This window comes from Sus scrofa, chromosome 6 (genome assembly GCF_000003025.6).
Source record: "Sus scrofa isolate TJ Tabasco breed Duroc chromosome 6, Sscrofa11.1, whole genome shotgun sequence".
In the NCBI taxonomy this organism is placed as follows: Eukaryota; Metazoa; Chordata; class Mammalia; order Artiodactyla; family Suidae; genus Sus; species Sus scrofa.
Window position 1 is genome coordinate 28,669,549 of NC_010448.4, and position 23,991 is coordinate 28,693,539.

The window sequence follows — 23,991 nt, forward strand, 5'->3', positions numbered from 1 at the left end:
GTAGGCGTCTAGTATTTGTTCAGTTATTGAAAAAGTACTGCTTACATTTTGAGTCAGTGCTTGCTGTTTCTTTGTGGTAGAGGAAGTTGATGAGACTTCTTTCACTTCTTTGGCTTTTATTGGTCAATTCTCTAAGACAGCAGATATTGGAAATTTGGGGCTGCAGGTTTTTCTTCTCTCTAAAGATTTGAGAGTACTTGCATCACAGCTAAATTTCCATACAGAAGATTTTGGGAAAATATTTGCGTGGAGGGATAGTGGATGGAGACAGATGACAGGCCAAGGAGCTGAATTTATTGAATATCCTGAGAAAGCATGTTGAATAGACATATGATGATTGGACACTTGGTAACATCAGATACACTGCGACCCAAAAGATTATTGCTTACTGAGGTGTTTTGGCATTTTTCCATTAAAGAAAATTTAAGACCCTAAAGTCTGTAGCTTTTTTTTAATATGAGGATAGTATTAGCTTTCATTTTTTTCCAGTTAAGAATGAATCAAGCTATTATGTTTAAACTTCCTTTATTTAATACCTAGTTTCAAAATGACCATATACATCAGTAGTAAATAGAAAACTTAAAATTGCTGAGTGTTTAATGTATTTCATTAACATTATTTGCCATTGTTAAAAGGGCAGCTTCTGGTATTCTATTTTAGTGTATTGATTATATATTTCCAATTTAGTTTATGTTATAATTTTCTGTTTCAGATTCAAAGTTTCATTCTCAGGATTTGTTCATTAATATTGACTTTCTAGTTTTGAATGAGAGTCACTGGGAGGAGTGTGTGCTGTAGGTGTGTTATATCTTACCTACTGCTGCTTTTTAAAAGGGGAGAAATAGCTTAGATACAATATGTATTTTTGTAAGAAATTCACTTTATGCTAAGTGTAATTTTGTCAGATATCACTTTAATATACAACTTTGTCCTATGCAAAGTTGAGGAACTTTTTCTAGATCATCATTATAGTTGTTATAGTGTTCCTATTTTTAGTGCTCAGACATTTGATTCCTGTGTTTTTTATAATTTACTATTTCTTAGATAATTTCATTTTCTCACTTTTTAGGTTTTTTTCCCCCCTTGGGGCTGCAGCAACTTGATAAGCAATCTCAGATCCCAGACCCAGGGATTGAACCTGAGCCGCAGTGCTGAATTGTAACCACTAGACGACAGGGAGCTCCCTTATTGATAATCTTTACTCAGCTTTTTTGTTTTTTGTTTTTTTTCTTTTTCTTTTTTTTTGTCATTTGTCTTTTTAGGGCCACACCTGCAAATATGGAGGTTTCCAGGCTAGGGGTCCAATCGAAGCTGTAGCCTCTGGCCTTCTCCAGAGCCACAGCAACAGAGGATCCAAGCCCCGTCTGCGACCTTACACCACAGCTCATGGCAATGCTGGATCCTTAACCCACTGAGCGAGGCCAGGGATTGAACCAGAATCTCCATGGATGCTAGTTGGGTTTGTTAACTGCTGAGCCACAACAGGAACTCCTATTTTTTAAATCTTGTTTTAAGTGAGATAATGTATTTAAAGCTCTTAGCACAGTCCTTGTTTCAGTGGTACTCATGAAGTGGTGATAGTTAATGTTCTTAAAAAACACATGCACAAAAAACTAATAGATATTTTTTATTTTCTCCTCTTTCCTAGACCTTTTTCCTGTACTGAACCAAAATACTGAGAGTAGGGATAGGTGGGAGATCCAGTCTTTTAAACCTTACTTGGATGAGTTTCAATATTTTTCTTAGATATTTTAATTTTTTCCTCTTTTTTTTTTTTTTTTTTTTTTTTTTGTCTTCTTGCCTTTTCTAGGGCCGCACCTGCGGCATGTGGATATTCCCAGGCTAGGAGTCCAGTCAGAGCCATAGCCACCGGCCTACGCCAGGGCCACAGCAACGCAGGATCCGAGCCGCGTCTGCAACCTGCACCTCAGCTCACGGCAACGCCAGATTCTTAACCCACTGAGCAAGGCCAGGGATCGAATCCTCAACCTCATGGTTCCTAGTCTGATTCGTTAACCACTGTGCCATGACGGGAACTCCTTAATTTTTTCCTCCTAATTCTATTATTCTTATCAGTGTTTACCTCCTTTCTCTTATCTTACTAAATATAAGTACTGGCAGTCACTTTCTTTTAATTATGTCTTTCTGTTTTCTTGAATTAAGTTGTTACTGACTCAGTATAGTGTGAAAGATGGTTGATTTGCTAACCATACTAAGTATAATTGGATATTTAAATCAATATGAAAAAAGGGAAGTAGCTTGTATGGTTTCCTGTAGAAATTAATGGTGTGTTTGCAGGGTGCGTTAGGTACTGTAAAGGAAGGTTATATTATTGCTGAATCTTAATGTTACACCATAAGTCAGCTTTGTCTTTAGATTTGAATGCAGTGAGAATATAGGTGATTGAGTCAATGATAAACATTTCACTTGGAGGAATAATGTAATATTCTGTTTTTTTCTTTGATACCTTTCCTGATTGGGGTAGAGGATATTGCTGGGGATATTAGCAGAATTTTGTGATGGAGATTAGTGAAAAATGTTTTAGCATGGGGAAAAGTTGAGGAAAAAAGATTTCTGTGTCATGTTGTTTTGTTAAAACTTTATCATTATAAGAGCGTTGCTATACATGCGCTTTCTTAGATTTTCCCATTTGCCAATATAGAAGGGATATTTTGGCATATATTCCAAACTTTTAGCAGAGGTAATACTGTATTAGTTCTTTTAAATGATATAAAAATGAAAACTTGGTTATTAGGTACTTTGCCAAGAAATTGTGGGGGTCTAGTAAGGCTTGAATCTTAAGTATTTAAGGGCATTTAAGATATTAACTTAAGGGAAGTGTAGAATCAACTTACTATTACTTGCCTTTCCGTGGTAACCAGTAAACAGCCTAAAATTACTGTATATACTTTTATTGAAGCAGATCCCAAACTCTGCTTTTGAGTTTTATTCTGTATTTGTTTTTTCAGTGAAGTGTCATCATCAGGATATTTTGGAAAGAAAAGGTGGAGTTCATTTTTCTTCAGAGGAAATAATAAATAAAATACTGATAAATAAAATGAAAACATTTTAAGAGAAGATAATGAATTGTGTTACTAATTGTGAAATTTAATGCATACTTTACTTTCCTTCTTAGTATTGAGTAGTTGATGATTCAGTATGGTGATATTTTATTTTAAATAAGAAATGGGTTTGGTGATTCAGTATGGTGGTGTTTTATTTTAAAAAAGAGATGGGGTTGAGGAAGCCCTAATACAGCGAAGTCAATTGCATTACTCTTAAGAGATAGGAAACCTGAGTAGGTTGTGCCTCATTTGATAGTAAGCCGCAGTTTAACTGCTCAACAGCAGTAATATAAATAAGGGAGGTGTTGTCTAAAGTTGTCCTGGTGGGTCAGGGGAGTAGACATAGCAGACTTGGCAGTAAGCCTGGCTTCTAAAACAAAATCCAAGTCATCAAATTTGCCCAGGCATGCCATATGAGGCTCAAGTAACAGTGGAATTTAAGAGGAGTGAATTTGTTCAGGGAGGCTTAAGAGTCACAAGCAATAACAAGTTTTTTAAAACATCCATAATTTTAACTCGAACATAGCATGAGTCTACATATGTTTCAGCATTTCTGATAATCTTTATATAATTGTTCTGCATAACTCTCACCTGTTTGCCTGAATTCAGTAAACTTGAGAAGAGGGGAACTCTTGGAACTGTAAGATTAAAGCACAATGATCTGAGTTGTCTATGAATTGATAGTTGAAATTTAATCATTGGGACAGTTCTAGTTAACATATTGGTATTCCTGTGTGTAAGGGAAGTACATGAAAGCATGAAATTCCCAGGTACACTGAAGAAGTAACTTAAAGGCTTCATTTTCCCTCAAAATGTACAGTTTCACTATATCTTATGTTACAGAAGCAAGTGAGATTTTTAATACTTTAAAATACAGTTTTCAGTGTCTTAAAATTTATATATATATTTAAAATGTTATAATTTTTAATTTTTCCATTATAGCTTATTTACAGTGTTCTGTCAGTTTTCTGCTGTACAGCAAGGTGACCCAGTTATACGTAGATGTACACATTCTTTTTTCTCATGTTATCATGTTCCATCATAAGTGACTAGAAAAATTTACATATTTTTAAATTTTGTTAAATTTTAATCAGCTTTGCTATTTAATTAGAAAATAGGTAGGATTATGTGAGCTTTGACATTATAACCTTTTTCAGTAATGTTGACTTGGATCACATGTAAAAATATTTTTAAAGACATTTCTTTCCCCATCATGGCCAGAATACTTTAATGGAGTGAGCTATATACTTAAATGTAAATATTTTGTAATACTGCTTTTTTTTTTTTTTTTTTTTTGTCTTTTTGCCATTTCCTGGGCCGTTCCCACGGCATATGGAGGTTCCCAGGCTAGGGGTCTAATTAGAGCTGTAGTCACCGGCCTACGCCAGAGCCACAGCAACACCAGATCTGAGCCACATCTGCGACCTACACCACAGCTCATGGCAACACCGGATTGTTAACCCACTGGGCAAGGGCGGGAATCGAACCCACAACCTCATGATTCCTAGTCGGATTCGTTAACCACTGCACCACGACGGGAACTCCTAATATTGCTTTAAAAAAGGTTGTTAATTAAAAATGACATTCAGGAAAAAAATGACATTAAAAATTGCTGAAGCTAGATGATGGGTATATAGGAATTCATTATAATGTTCTCTGTACTTCATCTGTGTTTTAAATTTTTCATAATAAAAAGTTGAAAAATGACATTTAAAAAAACTACTTCAGCTCTTTGAAGTTACTGATTAGAAAAGAAAATAAAATTTAGATTAGGATAGGAAAAACATTCCCTTTACAACATTAGTGTTGTGAAGTTAATAGAATTTTTTTTTTTTTTTTTTTTTTTTTTTTTTTTTTTTTTTTTTGGCTGCACCTGCAGCATACAGAAATTCCTGGGCCAGGGATTGAACTCACCATTTAGTGACAACGCTGAATCCTTAATCCATTAGGCTACCAGGGAACTCTGTGAAGTTATTAATAATAATAATAATACCTCTTGCCTCTCTACTCCAAGAAAGAGTTTTAAGTACAGAAATACTCAGTTTTTCCTTTGGTGAAAACAAGACTCATGGTGAGCACATGGAATCAAATATATCTGAGCCAGGGTTTACAAGTTACACATGTATTCCTATGACTAGGTTTTCTGCTTTTGGCTTGGAATATCTGCTTGAGGGATGCTTCTGCTTTCTCTAGAAATTTTTAAGTGGTATTAATGATATAGCCAGACCAGTAGAGGGTACGATACAGCTGACTGTGCTAGGCCCAAATCTGGCTTTTGGTCTTTGCTTCCTTGTGGATCTGGAGGTCAAGAGGTCATGTTGTTCTAGATTTTAAGTAATGAGGATCTGGCCTTTGTATTTGGTAACTCCCTCCCATGTTGTCCTGATTAGGATCTGATTTGTGATCTTTGCAGGCCAAGCCAGTGTTTCATTTCTTAAAATTTAAAACATTTTTAGGTATTCCCTTGTGATGTAGCAGCTTAAGGGTCTGGTGTTGTCACTGCTGTGGCTTGGGTTTGAACCCTGGCTCAGTAACTTCCACATGCCTTGGGCATGGCAAAAAAAAAAAAAAAATTTTTTTTTTAGATGTGTCATAAATTTTGCCCTAAACCTAAATTAGGCAGAGGTTTAGAATTTAAAAAATGCGAAATTACTAGTTAGGGCAGGTTTTTTTTTTTTGTTTTTTTTTTAAGTTAACATTTTGTTTTCACATGTTCCACGAGATATGTGAGTACTATTTATTTCTTGGTTGAATTTAGAACCCAAGTAAAATTACTCTACCTTCTATAGCCACTAAAGCTGACACACTTTTTTTTCCCCTTGATATTTTAATCAGTTTGCCATCTGCCACTTATTCTTATCTCCCATGATCGTTACTGCCTTTGGGCTTCTCTTTTGTCTACGGTCTGTTTCTTTTCACACAAACCCAGTTTTCTGAGCTTTACCAGCACTCCCTTCATAGCAAAGGCAAAAAAGGCTTTTTTGTTATGTTACCTAGCATGTTAGGTTGACTGATCACTGTTTTGAAACTTTCCTTGACTTTTTATTATCTGATCGCTACTTGAAAGAAATAGTAGCACTCTTAAACATATGCCAGGTGTTCCCATCATGGCTCAGCAGAAACTAATCTGACTAGCATCCATCAGGATGAAGGTTAGATCCCTGGCCTCGATCAGTGGGTTAAGGATCTGGCGTTGCCCTGAGCTGTGGTGTAGGTCAGAGACAAGGGTTGGATTTGGCATTGCTGTGGGTGTGGCGTAGGCTGGCAGTTACAGCTCTTATTTGACCCCTAGCTTGGGAACCTCCATATGCCCTGGGTGTGGCCCTAAAAAGACAAAAAAAAAAAAACCCTCCAAAAAACATATGCCAAATGGTTATTTTGGGATTGTTATTTGGTGGAGGGAGGGGAAGAGACACAAACACTGGCTTCACATGACTCTTTTCTTTTTAAGCATGAGGAAAGACTTTTCTAGAAGCCTATAGCAAATATATCCTTTCATTTCATTGACAAAATTGGGTTACATTCCCTTTCCTAAATTAGTTGATGGTAAAGACAAATGGAATTATACTTAGCCAACCAGGCTCATCCCTTGGCCTGATGATGTGATTGGCTTCCCTTGAAGTACATGGCCGCACAGGAGAGGAGTGGATACTTAGAAGAAAATCTGTTAGGAGGAAATGTATACTGGGGGCGGCGGTTGGGAGATCATCCAAAAGAATCCTCTGCGCTTTCTACCCACAGTATTCTAGCAGCTGAGGAACTGTAAAATATAAATGTGACTTTTATTATTTAGTTACTTTTACTGGAACTTGTATTTTCTCTTGTCAAATACAAGAGTGGGCATGGGGGTTCTTAGGATGCAGAAGAAGAGAATGAAGTATGGCTAGTAGGTTTCTATGAATAGTGGGCTTGGTGTCTGATGGCTAGGGTATGTGGAGTCCCAAATTCATGTTCTTTATAAAGTAGAAGTGGAATCAGATGGTCTTGTTGACAGAAACATAAAGGCAACCTTCTAGTTAACCCAGTCCGAATTTTTCTTTTTGGTCACCCTGCAGCATATGGAGTTGCTGGCCAGGGCTCAGATCCAAACCATAGTTGCGACCTAAGCCGCAGCTGTGGCAACAGTGTTTTTTTTGTTTTGTTTTTTTGGTCTTTTTGCCATTTCTTGGGCCGCTCCTGCGGCATGTGGAGGTTCCCAGGCTAGGGGTCCAATCAGCTGTAACCGCCAGCCTACGCCAGAGCCACAGCAACGTGGGATCTGAGCTGCGTCTGCAACCTACACCACAGCTCATGGCAACGCCGGATCGTCAACCCATTGAGCAAGGGCAGGGATCAAACCCACAACCTCATGGTTCTTAGTCGGATTTGTTAACCACTGCGCCACGACGGGAACTCCCCAACACTGGGTTCTTAACCCACTGTGCTGGGCCAAGGATTGAACCTGCATCCCATTGCTCTCAAGATGCTGCTGATCCCATTTTGCCACAGTGGGAACTCCAAGCCTGTTCCAATTTTAAAAAATAGATGTAGTAAAGTGCTTTTTATTTATTTATTTTTTTAAAGAATGATCAGCTTTTTATTTATTTATTTATTTATTTTGAAATTTTTTAGTAAAGTGTTTTTTAAATATTTTTAGGAAGTTCCCATGTGGCTTAGCAGTAACGAGCCCGAGTAGTATCCATGAGGATGCTGGTTTGATCCCTGGCCTTGCTCAGTGGGTTAAAGGATCTAGTATTGACATGAACTGCAGTGTAGGTCGCAGATGTAGCTCGTATGCCAAGTTGCTGTGGCTGTGGAATAGGCCTGCAGCTGTAGCTCCCATTGGACCCCTAGGTAGGGAACTTCCATATGCTGCAGATGTGGCCCTAAAAAGGAAAAAACAAAATAAAAGAAGGTAAAAATAAAATGTTTTCTTCCACCCTTTGTCTTTTTTTTTTTTTCTTTTGGCTGCTCTTGAAGCATGTGGAACTTCCTGGGCCAGGGATTGAACCTACACCAAGGCAGTGACCCAAGCTGCTGCAGTGACAATGCTGGATCCTTAGCCCACTGAGCCACAAGGGAACTCCATTCTTTCTTTGTCTTTAAGGCTAGTCTGAAAGTAACTAGCATTTATTAAAGGGTAAAATAGAAAGATATGTACAGAGAAGAGAAAGTAGAAACTAGGCAGGGACATTGTGTAAGATCTTAGAGTAACTGAGCAGGAAGGGACCTCAAGACTATTAGCTGAGTGAATATACTAAACCATTCAATCTTTTTTTTTTTTTTTGGTTGCACCCACAGCATGTGGAAGTTTCTGGGCTGGGGACTGAACCCATGCTGCACTTGCAAGCTGCACCACAACTGGAACAACACCGGATCCTTAACCTGTTGCACCATGAGGGAACTTACTAAACCATTCAATCTTTTTTTATTTGTTTTTGTTTTTGTTTTTTTTAGGGCTGCACCTATGGCATATGGAGGTTCCCAGGCTAGGGGTTGAATCAGATCTGTAGCCGCTGGCCTATGCCACAGCCACAGCCATGCCAGATCCGAGCTGCATCTGTGACCTACACCACAGCTCATGACAACACTGGATCCTTGACCCAGAGAGTGAGGCCAGGGATCAAACCTGCATCCTCATGGATGCTGGTCAGATTCGTTTCCGCTCAGCCACGACGGGAACTCCAACCATTCAGTCTTTTAATACAACTTATTATGTCAGTATTATTATGTATGAATATGATTCTGTTTATTAAAATGGACATGTAATGATTACAGCAGTAGTACAGGTACACAGAAGGCCCTCTGAGAGCACAAATGATGAAGAGCTTAACTTTGAGAGGTCACAGAAGAGGTTACAATTAAGTTGAATCTAATAGGATGATCTCCCTAGGTAGATAAGGTAGGAAATAAATTTCAGGCCCACTGATGACCACTCCCCAAAATACAAATTAGCATGGTCCTTTCATTTTGGAAAGTTGAAGATGAGGCCATAGTATCCAGATGTGGCTGGAGAAGGAGAGCCTGTTATGCTGTATTGAGAAGTTTGGATTTTAGATTGAAGATAGCAGGGAGCTGTCATAGGATTTCAAGCTGGGCAAGAATGTCAGATTTGTGGCTTAGATCATTTTGCTACACTGTGGATAATGGATTGAGTAAGGCAAGAATGGAGGCCAGAGCAGTGTTGTATCTGAGAAATGATATGGGCAGAGGAGTAAAGGTGGCAGGTTTGGAATGAAGCTGAGATAGATTTAGGGGAAAGAAATTGCTAGGACCTGGTATCAGTTGAGTAAGAGGAAGGAGGCTAGGATTATTTCTCTTTTTCTAATTTGGGTCATTTGTGATAGGAGAAGCATATTTGGAGGTGGGGAGGGGGAAAGATGATTCAATTTAATAAAATGTGTCAGGCATTATGAAAAGTCTGGGAGGCTTATATTACCATTTTACCAGAGTGATAAAGTATGGAGATGAGGAGTTCCTGCTGTGGCACAGTGGGTTAAGGATCTGGAATTGTCTCTGTGGCAACTTGGGTCTCTTGATGAGGCATGGGTTCGATTCCCAGCCTGATGCAAGTGGGCTAAGATCCAGCGTTGTGCAGCTCTGGCGTAGGTCACAGCTACTGCTCACATTTCCACCCCTGGCCTAAGAACTTCCATATGCCATGGGTGCAGCCAAAAAACAACAGGACAAAGCAGAACAAAACAAAAATGTGGAGAAGAAACTAGACAAAATGTATAAAGGGGGTTTGGGCTTCTGCTGGGGTGTAAGTTGTGGGAAGTTCTGCTGGGGTGTAAGTTGTGGGAAGTTGTGTGATAAATAAGGATTATTCAGTGAGAGTTGTTATGCAGATAATAGTAGTTATTATTTTCCTGGTACAGAAGATGGGAACATCTTCACAAAGGGAAATTTCTTCCCTGCTTTAAGGGTAGAAAGGGAGAAGGCAGAGAGTTCCTGTCTGCTGTTTTTCAGTTGACTTCAGCTCAAATAATACTTATGCCAGAGTGGTCATTTTGGAGTAGCATATTCTGATCCCCATCAATAATAAACTGTATTTATTTGAAGTGTGCAGTTTGGTAAGTTTTGACTTAACAAAATATATAGACAGACATGTATATCTATGAAAATTTCATCACATTAAAAATAGCAAACATATCCGTCACCCCCAAAAGTTTTCTTGTGTCCTTTGTAATCATCCCCACCCACTCATTCCCCTTTTTCCAGACAACCACAGAAATCATTATGGGAAACGTATAAATAGAATCATGAAGTACATAGTCTTTTTGGTTTGGCTTCTTTCATTTGGTATTATTTTGAGATTTATCCATGTTAATGAACAAAACAATAGGTCATTCGTTCTTATTGGAGAGTAGTTTCCATTCTATGCATATCCCAATATTTGTTCATCCATTCACTTTTTTTTGCTTTTTAGGGCTGCACCCACGGCATATGGAGGTTCCTAGGCTAGGCGTTGAATCGGAGCTACAGCCACTGGCAATGCGGGATCCGAGAGTCTATGACCTACACCACAGCTCATGGCAATGCCAGATCCTTAACCCACTGAGCGAGGCCAGAGATTGAACCCACAACCTCATGGTTCCTAGTCGAACTGGTTTCCGCTGCGCCACAACAGGAACGCCTTATGTGCAATTTTATCACCTGTAGGTTCATGTAACACTACCACAATCAAGATATAGAACAATCAGAGTTCCTGTTGTGGCTTTCAGTGGGTTAAGACTCCAACTAGTATCCATGAGGATGCAAGTCGATCCCTGGCCTCACTTAGTGGGTTGAGGATCCAGCGTTGCTGTGAGCTATGGTAAAGCTTGCAGACACAGCTTGGATTCATCATTGCTGTGGCTGTGGCGTAGACTGGAAGCTGTAGCTCTGATTCACCCCTTAGCCTGGGAATTCATATGTTGCAGGTGCAGCCCTAAAAGTGAAAAAAAAAAAACAAAAAACAAAACTGTTTTCTTATTGTTGAGTTTTAAGAGTTCTTTAACTTTTTTTAGACACAAGTCCTTTGTCAGATAATATGCTTTGCAAAGAGTTTCTCCCAATCTGGCTTCAACAGTGTCTTTTGCAGAAGATTTAGTTTTGATGAAGTTTGATTTATCAATTTGTTCTTTTATGGAGTGTGCTTTTGATGTTATAGCTAAGAAATCTTTGCTTAACCTGTATAACAAAAAGAAGCAGACTCAGCTAAAGAGAACAAACTAGTGGTTACCAGTGGGGAGAAGGGGGGAAAAAGGGTCAATATATAGGGGTAGAGGAGTAAGAAGTACAAATTGTTAGAAAATAAGCTACAAGTATATATTTTACAACATGGGGAAATATAGCCAGTATTTTATAACAACTATAAATGAAGTATAACCTTTAAAAAATAAAATAAATTGTGCAAAAAAAAAAATCTTTGTCTAACCTAATAAGTTCACAAAGATTTTCTCGTAGGTTTTCTTTTGGAAGTTTTATAGTTTGGGATATTTTTTTCTCTTTTTGTGTTTTTGCCATTTCTTGAGCCACTCCCGCAGCATATGGAGGTTCCCAGGCTGGGGATCCAATCAGAGCTGTAGCCACCAGTCTACGCCAGAGCCACAGCAACGCTGGATTCGAGCCGCATCTGCGACCTATGCCACAGCTCACGGCAACACCAGATCATAAACCCACTGAGCAAGGGCAGGGATCGAACCCGCAACCTCATGGTTCCTATTCGGATTCGTTAACCACTGCGCCATGACGGGAACTCCAGTTTGGGGTATTATATTTAGGTCTGTGATCTATTTTGAATTGACTTTTTGTGTGTATGGTATGAGTTAATTGTCTTTACATATGGACATTCAATAATACTTCCAGCCTTGATTGTTGAAAAAGCTGTCTTTTCTCCACTGCATTGCCCTGCACGTTTGTCAAAAATCAGTTGACCATATATGTGTGAGTTTATTTTTAGACTCTGTTCTGTGTTAAGCTATGTCTCTGTCCTTTACTGATACTACACTGTCATTTCTGTACCTTTGTAGTAATTCCTAAAGTCAGATAGTGTCACGTTTCCAGCTTTGCTGTTTTCCAAATTGTTTTGGCTATTCTAAATCTTTTGCTATTCCATGTAAATCTTAGAATCTGCTTGCCAATTTCCACAAAAAGGCCTACTGAAATTTCAATTAGGATTGTGTTGAATCCAGTTTTGGGAGAACTGATAGAAATTTTGAGTCTTCCATCCATGAATAAAATGTCTCTTCATTTATTTCATTGTTTTATTATATATTACTATTATTATTTAATTTCTCAAGCAATATTTTACAGGTTTTAGTGTACAGGTCTTATATATCTTTTGTCAGATTTATCCTTATGTAGTTAATATTTTTTGATGCCATTGAAAGTGTTGCTATGAACTTTCATGTTCAAAGTTTGTGTGTGGAGATTTGGTTTAATTTCTCTTGGATATATACTCAAGAGTGGAATTGCTGGATTATATGTTAATTCTGTGTTTAAACTTTTGAAGAACTGCCAACCTTTTCCAAACTAACTGCACCATTTTACATTTCTGTTAGCAATGTACATGAGTTCCAGTTTCTCTACATCCTTGCTAGTGCCTGTTATTTTTTGATTTTGGTCTCTTACTGTGGTTTTGATTTGCATTTCTCTAATGACTAATAATGTTGAGTATCTTTTCATATCTTTACTGGCTATTTTTATATCTTTTTTGCTGAGATGTGTATTCAACTCCTAAAAATAGTTCCATTTTTAAATTGAGGTTTTTTTGGTTCTTAAGTTTTAATACTTCTTTATATATTCTTGTATACTGGATTTTTTTTTTTGAGATTATATCATATGCTTGTAACACAGTGCATTGTTTTCACATGTATGCATTCCATCCTGGAATCCCCCAAACTCCTGGTTGATTTTTTTTTTCAAAATTTGCATATGTTTGGAGTTCCTACTGTGGCACAGTGGGTTAAAGATCCTGCTTTGCTGCAGCCTTAGGTTGGAGCTCCCTCTTGGATTCAATCCCTGGCCCAGGAATTTCCATATACCTTGAACTTCCATATGCCATGGGGGTGGCCGGAAAAGAAAAAAAAATTGCGTATGTTAAAGTTTCATTCTTTGTGATACATAGTTCTTTGGGTTTTGGCAAATGCATAGAATTATGTATTCCTTATCTCAATACCATATATTATTTTAAAAATTTACCTGCTCCCACTTCATATCTGGTTTCTTCCACTTTGCAAAATACATTTAAGATTCATACATGTCATTGTATGAATTGGAGTTCCCTGGTGGCTCAGGGGTAAGGTTCCTGTGTTGTCACTACTAGTGGCTTGGATCACTGCTGTGCCGTGGGTTTGATCCTTGGCCTGGGAATTAAAAAAAAAAAAAATCCATCCATGTCATTGTGTGAATAAATAGCTAATTACTTTTTATTACTATAAAGTATTCCATTGTCCATTTACCTGTTAAAAGATATTTTGGTTCCTCTTGATATTTCCTAATTATGAATAAATCTTCTGTGAAGAGTCACATGTTTTTGTGTGAAAATAAGTTTTTATTTGACTTGGTCTTCTCATAGAATCATCTTTTGGTTTCATTAATTTTTTATCTATTTTCTATTTCATTTATTTTCTGCTTTCAACTTCATTATTGCCTTTCAGGCAGAGGATTTTAAGAAGGCAGAGTGGTTAATATCTGCTTCTTCAATGAGATTGATACAGCTGCAGTGGATGCATGAGACCTGAAGCCAGCCTTACGCTGAAAAGTGAGGAAGTGGAGACAATGGCAGTATACTATTCTTACTAAAAATTAATTAATTAATTAATTGATCACTTTGTCTTTTTGCTTTTCTAGGGCCACTCCCACGGCATATGGAGGTTCCCAGGCTAGGGGTCTATTTGAAGCTGTAACCACCTGACAGAGCTAGAGCCACAGCAATGCGGGATCCGAGCCGCGTCTGCAACCTACACCATGGCTCATGGCAATGCCGGATCCTTAACCCACTGAGCAAGGCCAGGGATAGAACCTGCAACCTCATAGTTCCCAGTCGGATTCCTTAACCACTGTGCCACGACGGGAACTCCTAAAAATTTACTTTTTAGAGCAGTGTCTCTCAACTTTGGCATTATTGATGTTTTGGACTAGATAATTGTTTGTTAAATTGGGGCTGAGTTGTTTAGCAGCATCCCTGGCCCCTACTTGCTATAATGCCAGTTGTATGCCTCAGTTGTGATAATCAAAAATGCCTCTTGATATTGTCAAGTGTTCCCTGTGGAGTAAAATTGCCCCCTCTTGAGAACCAGTGTTTGAGAAGAATGAGAGAAGAGATCCTAAAGAAGAACTCAAATCTCAGGGAAGCTTTTTTTTTTCCTTTCTTTTTATAGCTGCTGCAGATGGAAGTTCCCAGGCTAGGGGTCAAATTGGAGCTGCAGCTGAGGTCTGCACAACAGCCATGACAACACCGAATCTGGGCCACATCTGCCAACCTGTGCCTCAGCTTGCCCCAACACAGGATCCTTAACTCGCTGAGTGAGGCCAGGGGTCAAACCTGCAACCTCACAGACACTGTATCAGGTTCTTAACCTACTCAGTTATAGCAGGAACTTCTTAGGGAAGCTTTTTTTTTTTTTTTTTTCGTGTTTTTAGGGCCACACTTGGGGCATATGGAAGTTCCCAGGCTAGGGGTTAAATCAGAGATGTAGCTGCTGGCCTACACCACAGCTACAGCAGTGTAGGATCTGAGCTGCATCTGCAACCTACACCACAGCTCATAGCAATGCCAGATCCTTAACCCACTGAGCGAGGCCAGGGATCAAACGCACATCCTCATGGACACTAGTTAGGTTCATCACTGCTGAGTCACAAGGGGAACTCTGAAGGAAGCTTTTTAAAGGAGATGACAGATTGAAGGGAGTATCCACTGGAGAGAAGGGGAGGCTTGAAGTTATGAAAGAGAAGATAACTCATGGAACTAGGGAATGGAATTCAGATCATAGGTGGAGAAATTAGCTTCATATCTGAGACAAGTCACTTTTTTTTTTTTTTTTGAGAAAGGAAGAAATGAAAAGGATAATTGTAGCATTTGTAGTGACACATATGTATTTGAGGGTGGTATAGGAGTCACTGGCTCTCTGCTGCCTTTGTCAAGTATGGTCAAGAAGGCTTGCTCTAGGAGTTCCTGTCATGGTGCAGCAGAAACAAATCTGAATAGGAGCCATGAGGTTGTGGGTTCGATCCCTGACCTTGCTCAGTGGGTTGAGGATCCGGCGTTGCTGTGAGCTGTGGTGTAGGTTGCAGACTTGGCTCGGATCCCGTGTTGCTGTGGCTGTGTAGCCCAGCAGGCACAGCTCCCTTTCGACCCCTAGACTGGGAACCTCCATATGCCACGGGAATGGCCCTAGAAAAGGCAAAAAGACAAAAAAAAAAGATGGCTTGTTAAATAGGGTGTCACTCTGGAGAAAGATGACTGAAGAGATTAGAGAAGGTTTGGGATGTGGGAAATGGGAGGGAGGTGCTGAGCAGAAAAAAAAAGCAAAAATGTTACTGAGTGGCATTCAGGGCTCAGCTCAGTAGGCAGTTTGAAGATTTGTGTTTTTACTAGCCTGGATGATTGTTGTCCTGTCCCCCCTATCCGCACAGCAATATTTGAATGTTTAGGTGTAATAACAGAGAAAACAAATGATTGGATTGATTCTGCGCTGAAAGTTGTTGGGTGGAAGGAAAGTCAGAGAGTGGATGAAAATGAACTGCCAAGAAGCAGTCAGTTGAATGATGGAATTTGAGAAAGCCAGGAGATGAAAGATTGAAGGAAAAGGGGGGGATTAAGAGACGTGCATCTGGATGTGGTAACACAGTGAGTATCATGGAATAAGAGAAGAAAGTGATGATTAGGACTAGTGTTCATAGATAGGAATTTGAGTTTTAAGATTATGGACATCACATGGGCTCTGGCAATGTCCACGTCCAAGTTAGATTCCTGGCAGGTGGATGCTGAAGTTAGGTGAGGGTAAAGGACGTAAGTGTTGAAGATACCTAGGATCAAGCAGACTTGGAGTTTAGAGGAAGCCTGTGCCAGATGCCAGTGACTTAGAAGACATTAGCTATTGGTGATAATAGGTGAAAGGTGATTTAGCTGGAAGGGTGCACCTTCTGAAGATGGTAAGAAATGTTCCAAAAGCTGGGAGAGGTGTGTAGGAGTAATTGAAAGAGTGCTGACTGTCTTTTGGCCCCAGAATATGAATTTCAGAATTGGTGGATGAGTAGCTATACATTATAGTGACTTCCAGAGAAGCAGTGTCCTTAAGGGAACCAGCTTTAAATTTGAGAGAGAGGCACAGAGGTAGTCTCCTCTTAAGAGATTAAGATCAGTTGAGGAGACTTGGTGGGAGGTGTCTTCCTTGTTAGTAGCTTGGAGCTCAGGGGAAAAGTGAAGTGTAGTAAGGAATTAAGAGAAAAAGATCTAAAAGAGAATGCTAGGGAGCTCCCTGGTGGCCCAGTGGTTAAAGACTCAGCATTGTCACTGCTGTGGGTTGGGTTACTCCTATGGCTCGGGTTCCCACGCCAGGGATCAAATCTGAGCCCTATCTGCAACCTGCGGCACAGGTTGTGGCAATGCCAGATCCTTAACCCACTGGCTGGGTATCAAATCAGTAATGCCATAGAGATGAGCTAGATCCTTAACCCACTCTGCCACAGTGGGAACTCTAAGCAGACTGTGTTCTCTGTCAATTTTTTTTTTTAAGTGTTAGACTGGGCTGTTTTAACAGAATAGAATGCTGAGTTTGGGAGAAAGGGCAAGATTATATTACATGACATTTCTTTCTAGAAACCATGGTTCTTGTACACTCACTGAAAGTATACGGATTAGTATTCATATCACTGTGGTTGAAGGACTGGTGTGGTTTACTAGAGGACTACTTTTTGTTTGTTTATTTGTTTTTGCTTTTTAGGGCTGCACAAGCGGCATATGGAAGTTACCAGGGTAGGGGGAGGAGGAATCGGAGCTATAGTTGCTGGCCTACCTACGCCACCACAGCCACAGCAATGCAGGGCCCGAGCCAGGTCTGCGACCCATACCACACAGCTCACCACAACACCGGATCCCCGACCTAGTAAGCAAGGCCAGGGATTGAACCCATATTCTCATGGATCCTAGTCAGTTCCTTACTGCTGAGCCATGAGACGTAAACTCCTGTTTCTGTTTTGTTAAATGTTATATATATAAGATAAGCCTTAACATTTATTTGATGTTTGTTCCAGATATGATGCTAGGTGTTAATATCTAATATCTAAAATGCTAACAACAACCTTCTAGTGTAGATATTATCCTCAGTTTACAAATAAAGTAATTGGATCTCAGACAGATTAATGAACTGGTAAGGCAGCTAGTAAGTGTTATAATTCGACTCATATATTTATCCTTCAATTCCCACCCCCCCCATTCCCCACCCCCCATTCTCCACCCCCCAATTTGGACTTGTTGAGTTATCCCACACTACATCCTAAATAAGATATACAATACAATTTTTATCTAGTATGGTCTTACTATATTCTGTATTTGTGTCGGAATCATGATAAGACCACTTTTTTGTTTTCTCTCTGCTTTTAAGGGTTTTTCCCCGGCTTCTCATGGTCATTTTGAATTTTGTCTTCCATTATACATGGTGGCTGCCATTATGTATAATTAAAATAAATGGTATAATATTTGCAAACATGTACATATATTTGATATCTTTATGTTGTTTACCCATGTAACTTGACAAGCATAAGTTCTAAATGCTGATATCCATGTCTCTGTTTTGAAACAGTTTACCTACCTAGTTGCTAACACAGTTTCTTACCCTGTTCATGAGAATATGACATGAGATAACTCTAAGGCTTATTATTATTTTTTCTTTTATGGCCCCCTTGTGGCATATGGTGTTTTCTGGGCCAGGGGTCATATCCAAACTGTAGTTGTGAACCTTTGCTGCAGCTGTGGCAGTGCTAGATCTTAACCCACTGTGCTCAGCTGGGGATTGAACCTGCATCCCAGTGTTCCAGAGATGTTGCCGATCCTTTTGCACCACAGTGGGAACTCCAAGGCTTATTATTATAATTTAGGTAAATTTAATTTTTTCCTGTTTTTTTCTACTTAGGAGAAAATTATCCTGGCTTTTTTTTTTTTTTTTTTTTTTTTTTTTTTTTTTTTTTTTTAAAGCAGGAGTTCCTCTCGTGGCACAGTGGTTAACGAATCCGACTAGGAACCATGAGGTTGCTGGTTCAATCCCTGGCCTTGCTCAGTGGGTTAATGATCCGGCGTTGCCGTGAGCTGTGGTGTAGGTTGCAGTCGAGGCTCGGATCCTGCGTTGCTGTGGCTCTGGCGTAGGCCGGTGACTACAGCTCCGATTCGACCCCTAGCCTGGGAACCTCCATATGCTTAGAGCGGCCCAAGAAATAGCAAAAAGACAAAAAAAAAAAAAAAAGCAAAGCAGACTACTATCTGTTGACTTCATAATTTTAAGTTATAAGGTCTGTAAATTGTAAATTGACCTTGTTTATTTTTTCCTACTTGTGGATATTAAGTTTTGATTGCAGCACCATTTCTGTGCTGTTGACTTTGTCTCCATAACCAAGCAAGTAGTGCTAAGTAAGTAAATGGATGCCAAATGATTCTCCTTTTTTTTTTTTTTTCTTTGCCTGATGAGATTTATTTTGGTCAGTTGTTCGTTATTATAATTTTCAGTAATGATAGAATCTAAAGACCGTAGAATCTCTTGCTTTTTTAAAACTCTTCTCAAGAAATATTTTTTTCTGCTTTGGGATACAGGAATCGAGTACCTGTGTGGAATCCTACATTCATTCTAGCACACCGCTTCTTAATATGACCTAGAATGAAGTGAATTTCCTTTGCTTAATGAATTTGGGCTGTAAGTTCACTTTCTCTTGCTTTATTGCATTATTTTTCAAACTCTAGCTGTGCTAATATAATCTCATTTTCCTTTTTATTACTCATTTTTTTGGGTAATGTTCTTTTTTCTTTACGAATTTCTGAATTTTGAATTTAGCCAATTGATAGATTAACTCATTTTTCCTACAAAGTACTTTTTTTTGTTATTACAAGTATTATCAAAGTTACACATGTCTTGTTTAAAGAATCAAATTATTCAGTAAAGCTTATTCTGTAAAAAGTAGTTCCTTAATTCTGCCTCTACCTCACCTTCCTTTTTCCCCCCCGCCTGGAGGTAGCTGCTTTCAGTTCTTTTAGGAGTTCTTTTAGTAATTACCTTCAGATCTTTAGATAACATGCTCATACTGCTGTTTATTGCCTTTTCAGTTTTAGCTATATCTATTGACTCCTGCTATGGAAAATAAGGTTTTGGCATGCTGTCACTCCCAATTATACATATTTCTCATTCTCCAATATGGTTAAAAGTTTCTTTCTGCTGCTTCACTTTCAGAGAAAGGTCTACACTTAGTCTAAACTCAGTACCTGTTTTCGCTAACTGAAAGGCATTTGAAGAGGATTTTTGTTTTTAAAAGAAAAGATGAAAAGCGAAAACAGTTCATTTGTTTTGCAGCAAGCCATTATAGAAGCAGCATGGCACCCAGAGCTTCGAGAGTGGCACTGCCAAGCTCCTTCCTCGGGAACTGCGCTCAGCATCCCAGCATCAAGCCACCATAGCTTTGGACTGTGTCCATGAACATTTGTGCTTTATCTCTGTTTATTTTGTGCATCTGTTGGTGAGACATCCTAGGGTAACTATTTCTTCACTTTATGCCATTTTGGGTTAGGAAGGTTTCACAGGAATGCACGCTTTCAGATCATGAAAGAAACATATCATGGAGTTCCTATTGTGGCTCAGTGAGTTAAGGACCTGACATAGTCTCTGTGTGGATGAAGGTTCAATCTCTGGCCTCCATTAGTGGGTTAAAGATCCTTCGTTGCCCCAGTCTGCAGCATAGGTCAAAGATGCGGCTTGGATCCGGTGTTGCTGTGATTGTGGCCTAGGCCAGCAGCTGCAGCTCTGATTTGACCTCTAGCCCGGGAACTTCCAATATGATGCAGGTGCAGCCCTAAAAAGAAAAACAAAGAAAACATATCATAATGGTAGTTAGACTAACATTGTTTATATTATTACAATTACATATTGTGCTATTCATAGCTAAGCCATAGCAAAAGTCATAGGATATATCACTATTATTTTTCCTTCCTTGTACAATTTATTATTGTTTCCAATACCGTTTTATGGTTCTGTGTCCTTATACTAATTCATTACTAAAGTCTCCTTCAGGCACCTGAATCTTAACTCAATATTTTCACACATGTCACTTGGTTTATCACTTTTATTTTTGGAGATTTCTCTCTCAGAGCCTTCTAAACTTAATGTCTCTAACCTTGACTGGTTGTTACCTAGGCTCTTGTACATCTGTTATTCTGAGACCTCCCTTCTCTCTCATCTTGTGGAGGCATCTTGTCCCTTTGCCTTTCTGTTGTGTTGGATCACCTGTTTCTTGGATTCATGTCACATGCCCTTTTTTTGTTTGGTTACTTTACACTCATTTTGGTAGAGTAGTTACTCCAGTAGCTTACTGAAGGTAACGGGAAGTAGATATTTGAGACTTTACATATTTTAAATTGCCTTTATTCTCCCCTCACACTTAATTATGGCTGGTTGTAGAAATCTAGATTAGATAGAATTTTTTCTCAAATTTTTTGAAGGTATTGCCCTCCATTTTCTTTAGCTTCCAGACTTGGTTTTGCGAAGTCTGATGACGTTCTAATTCTTGATTTTCCATATATAATGTTACCGCTCATCTCTGTCCTTTATATTCTATAATTTTATGATGATGTGTATCAGTATGGATCTTTTTTCTCCCATTGCGCTGGATCCTCATTGATCCTTTGTTCATTCCTCTTCATTTTCTGTTCTCTTTTTCTGGAACTTAAAATTTCAACTGTGGGATCCTAGACAGATTCTAGCATTCTCTCCCATTTACTATTTGTCTTTTTGCTGAACTCTTTTGGAATTTTTTTTTTCTTTTTTTTCTAGGGCCGCACCCGTGGCATATGGAGGTTCCCAGGCTAAGGGTCTAATCGGAGCTGTAGCCGCCGGCCTACACCACAGCCACAGCAATGCAGGAGCCTTAACCTGCTGAGCGAGGCCAGGGATCGAACCCACAACCTCATGGTTCCTAGTCGGATTCATTAACCACTGAGGCATGACGGGAACTCCTGGAAATTTCTTAAACTCGATCTTTCCATTTTTCTTTGAGTCTTCTGTTTTTGTTTTTTTTCTTAATGGCCTCCCATGGAATATGGAGTTTCTGGGCCAGGGACCAGATCTGAGCTGCACTTGAGATCTAAGCCACAGCTATGACAACACTGGATCCTTAACCCACTGAGCAAGGCCAGGGATCAAACCCAAGTCATTCATGGATACTAGTCAGGTTCATTACCTCTGAGCCACAATGTAAACTCCCCTAAAGATTCTTTCTTGTTATATCTTTTAAAATAATAAGTGCATATTCTTGTTTCAGGGTTGCAATATCTTTTTTTTCTGAGGTTATTGAGGTTGGTTTTGGTTTTATCATTGAGGTTTCCATCTTACTGCATGGTCTTTTTCCTCCACCTTTTTTTTTTCTTCTATTTTTGCCTCTTTTTTTTTTTTTAAATCTCTGATTTTGTTTTTAATTCTTAAGCTTTATGATCAGATGTTTTACACATTTGTGCTGAAGTTACAGATTCTCTACTTTAATCCTTCTAATGAGTTGGCAAAAGCACCATTCCCAATCACACATACACAGTAGTTCTACAGTTGCATTTTTGAATATCTATTTAAAAGACAGTCCTGAATTATAACTTAGCCTGACTCTGCAAAGAATTCACAAGCAAGGAGTTCCTGTCGTGGAGCAATGGTTAACAAATCTGACTAGGAACCATGAGGTTGTGGGTTCGATCCCTGGCCTTGCTCAGTGGGTTAAGGCTTCAGCATTGCTGTGAGCTGTGGTGTAGGTTGAAGACATGGCTCGGATCCCGCCTTGCTGTGGCTCTGGCGTAGGCTAGTGGCTACAGCTCCGATTCGACCCTAGCCTCGGAACCTCCAAATGCCGTGGGAGCAGCCCTAGAGATGGCAAAAAGACAATAAACAAACAAACAAACAAACAAGTAAATAAATGAAAGAATTCATATCTTATCTCACTGACTTTTAAAAGCATCTGATCCTAAAGATCATCATCTGTAAAATATCAGAAGTGCTAAAAATACTTCATTTGATGCTGTATATAAACCACACTAAAATGCCTTTCATCAAGTAAAAGGCAGTATTTTAGATACAGAGAATTTTAATTAAATTGGCATAGTTTAGGCCAAAAAGATAAAGTGAACATTGACAATTTATCTTCAGCTCTTGCCTTAACAGGCTAATGAATACGACTTGAAACAGGTGAATCTTTTTCTGTTCTGTGAGACAGTGAAGGGATGTCTCAGTATTTAAATATATTAAAACAACCAGCTATAGAAATCTAAATATAAAAAGTTTCTTGTAAGTTTTGAGAAGGTATTCACCATCTCCCTGAAAAGTTTAACATCCTTATTCAAGTTCAGTCCTCTCTTTAGATGGGGAAAACAATGATAGTCTTTTTGAGCCAGAATTACTACCAAAATTAAAAAAACTGACCGTATTCATTTCGCCTCAAGCCAGTCTTATTGAAATCAGCACTGTCCACCAGAAATATTCCATCAGTCATTCATGATCTGAATTCTAGTATATGACATCAATTTAAATATTGTACACATAAAAAAGTCATGAGAAATTTCTGTTTTGTAATAAATAGTGATCAACGATTACTTATTAGTAACTTTAAAGATAAGCCATCAGATCTGCTTTTTCTCCCTTCTTATTAATGCTGGTGAAGATCGTTTTTGTTCCAGGGATGTAGTTCTTGGAATTCTCCAAATATTCCATCAGCCTCTCCTCAGATGATGTCTTTGTTTTTATTGGTATCTGTGTAAGGGAATCCAACAGTTTTTCTATTTGTCTTTCGCTGAGATAGACCATGGAGATTTGGCCCAGTTTTGTGCTTGCCTCCCTTTGCCACCGTATGGCACTGGGCCCACTTCTGAACAAAAATCTTCTTGCCTTTTCAACATCCCCCATTTTTTTTTAGGGCCACACCCATGGCATATGGAAGTTCCTGGGCTGGGGGTTGGACCTGCATTGTAGTTGTAGCCTGCATCACAGCTGCAGGAGCGCCAGATCCTCAACCTACTGTGCCACAAGCGAACTTCAAACATCACTCATTTTATAGATCATTCTGTCATCACAAATGACAGAGAGGTTGCTGCTCCTAAGTTGAATGTCCTGCTTTCTTTTCCTGTCTTTAATGTTGAAGCTTTTCTTGAATCTTTGGTGATCTTTGGCTGTCTGCTTATTTTTTAAAATGGGGCACCAAAATCTTAATGGTAATTTTGTGATCACAAGTAGCACTTGCTAACTACAGGCCTCACTGTAGTTTTGCTAGGTTAACTGTGATGTCAGTCTGTTGCCTGAGAGTATAAGCCCATTATGCTGTGACAAGGGAGGGAAAAGTGCTGGGAGTTTCAATATATGAGTTTTAGAGAGAATTTTTGTTTATCATTCTCTTTTCAGTATGGTTATTGCTGGCTCTCAGTTATTCTGTTTCACCTTTTCAGAAAACCTCTACTCTTCTGCCTAGAGGGACGGTTACCCAGTAGTGCAGAGTGAGGAGGTGTGGGAAATTGGGAAGGTGTTAAGTGACTCACTAAACAAACTATGTGCCGATCTTGTTTTCAGTTTTGCCTTCACCTCTACTTCCAAAAGTACCCAGTAGTGCATTTCCTGAGCGTGTAGAGTTCTTTGTTAGAAAAAAGTTTTCTTTTCACTGTTGGCTTAAGTTTTAGCTTTTTCAGGTGCTAAATTTACCACGTGTCTGCATTCCAGCTTCTGAAAGTTTTGTTGCCATG

General features: G+C 39.0%; 1 protein-coding gene across 8 annotated transcripts in view; it reads left to right on the plus strand.

The window, feature by feature from the left end:
• NFATC3 (nuclear factor of activated T-cells 3) overlaps positions 1–23,991 on the plus strand; it is a 139,975-nt gene that overhangs the window by 3,091 nt on the left and 112,893 nt on the right. Inside the window, exon 1 of one of the 8 annotated variants that reach the window (XM_021094125.1) lies at positions 18,473–18,934. The exons of the other annotated variants lie outside the window; for them this stretch is intronic. Coding sequence (XP_020949784.1) covers positions 18,922–18,934 — 13 coding nt within the window. The 5' untranslated portion in view covers positions 18,473–18,921. Of the gene's footprint in view, positions 1–18,472; positions 18,935–23,991 lie in introns of those variants that run through there. 8 annotated transcript variants of the gene reach the window in all.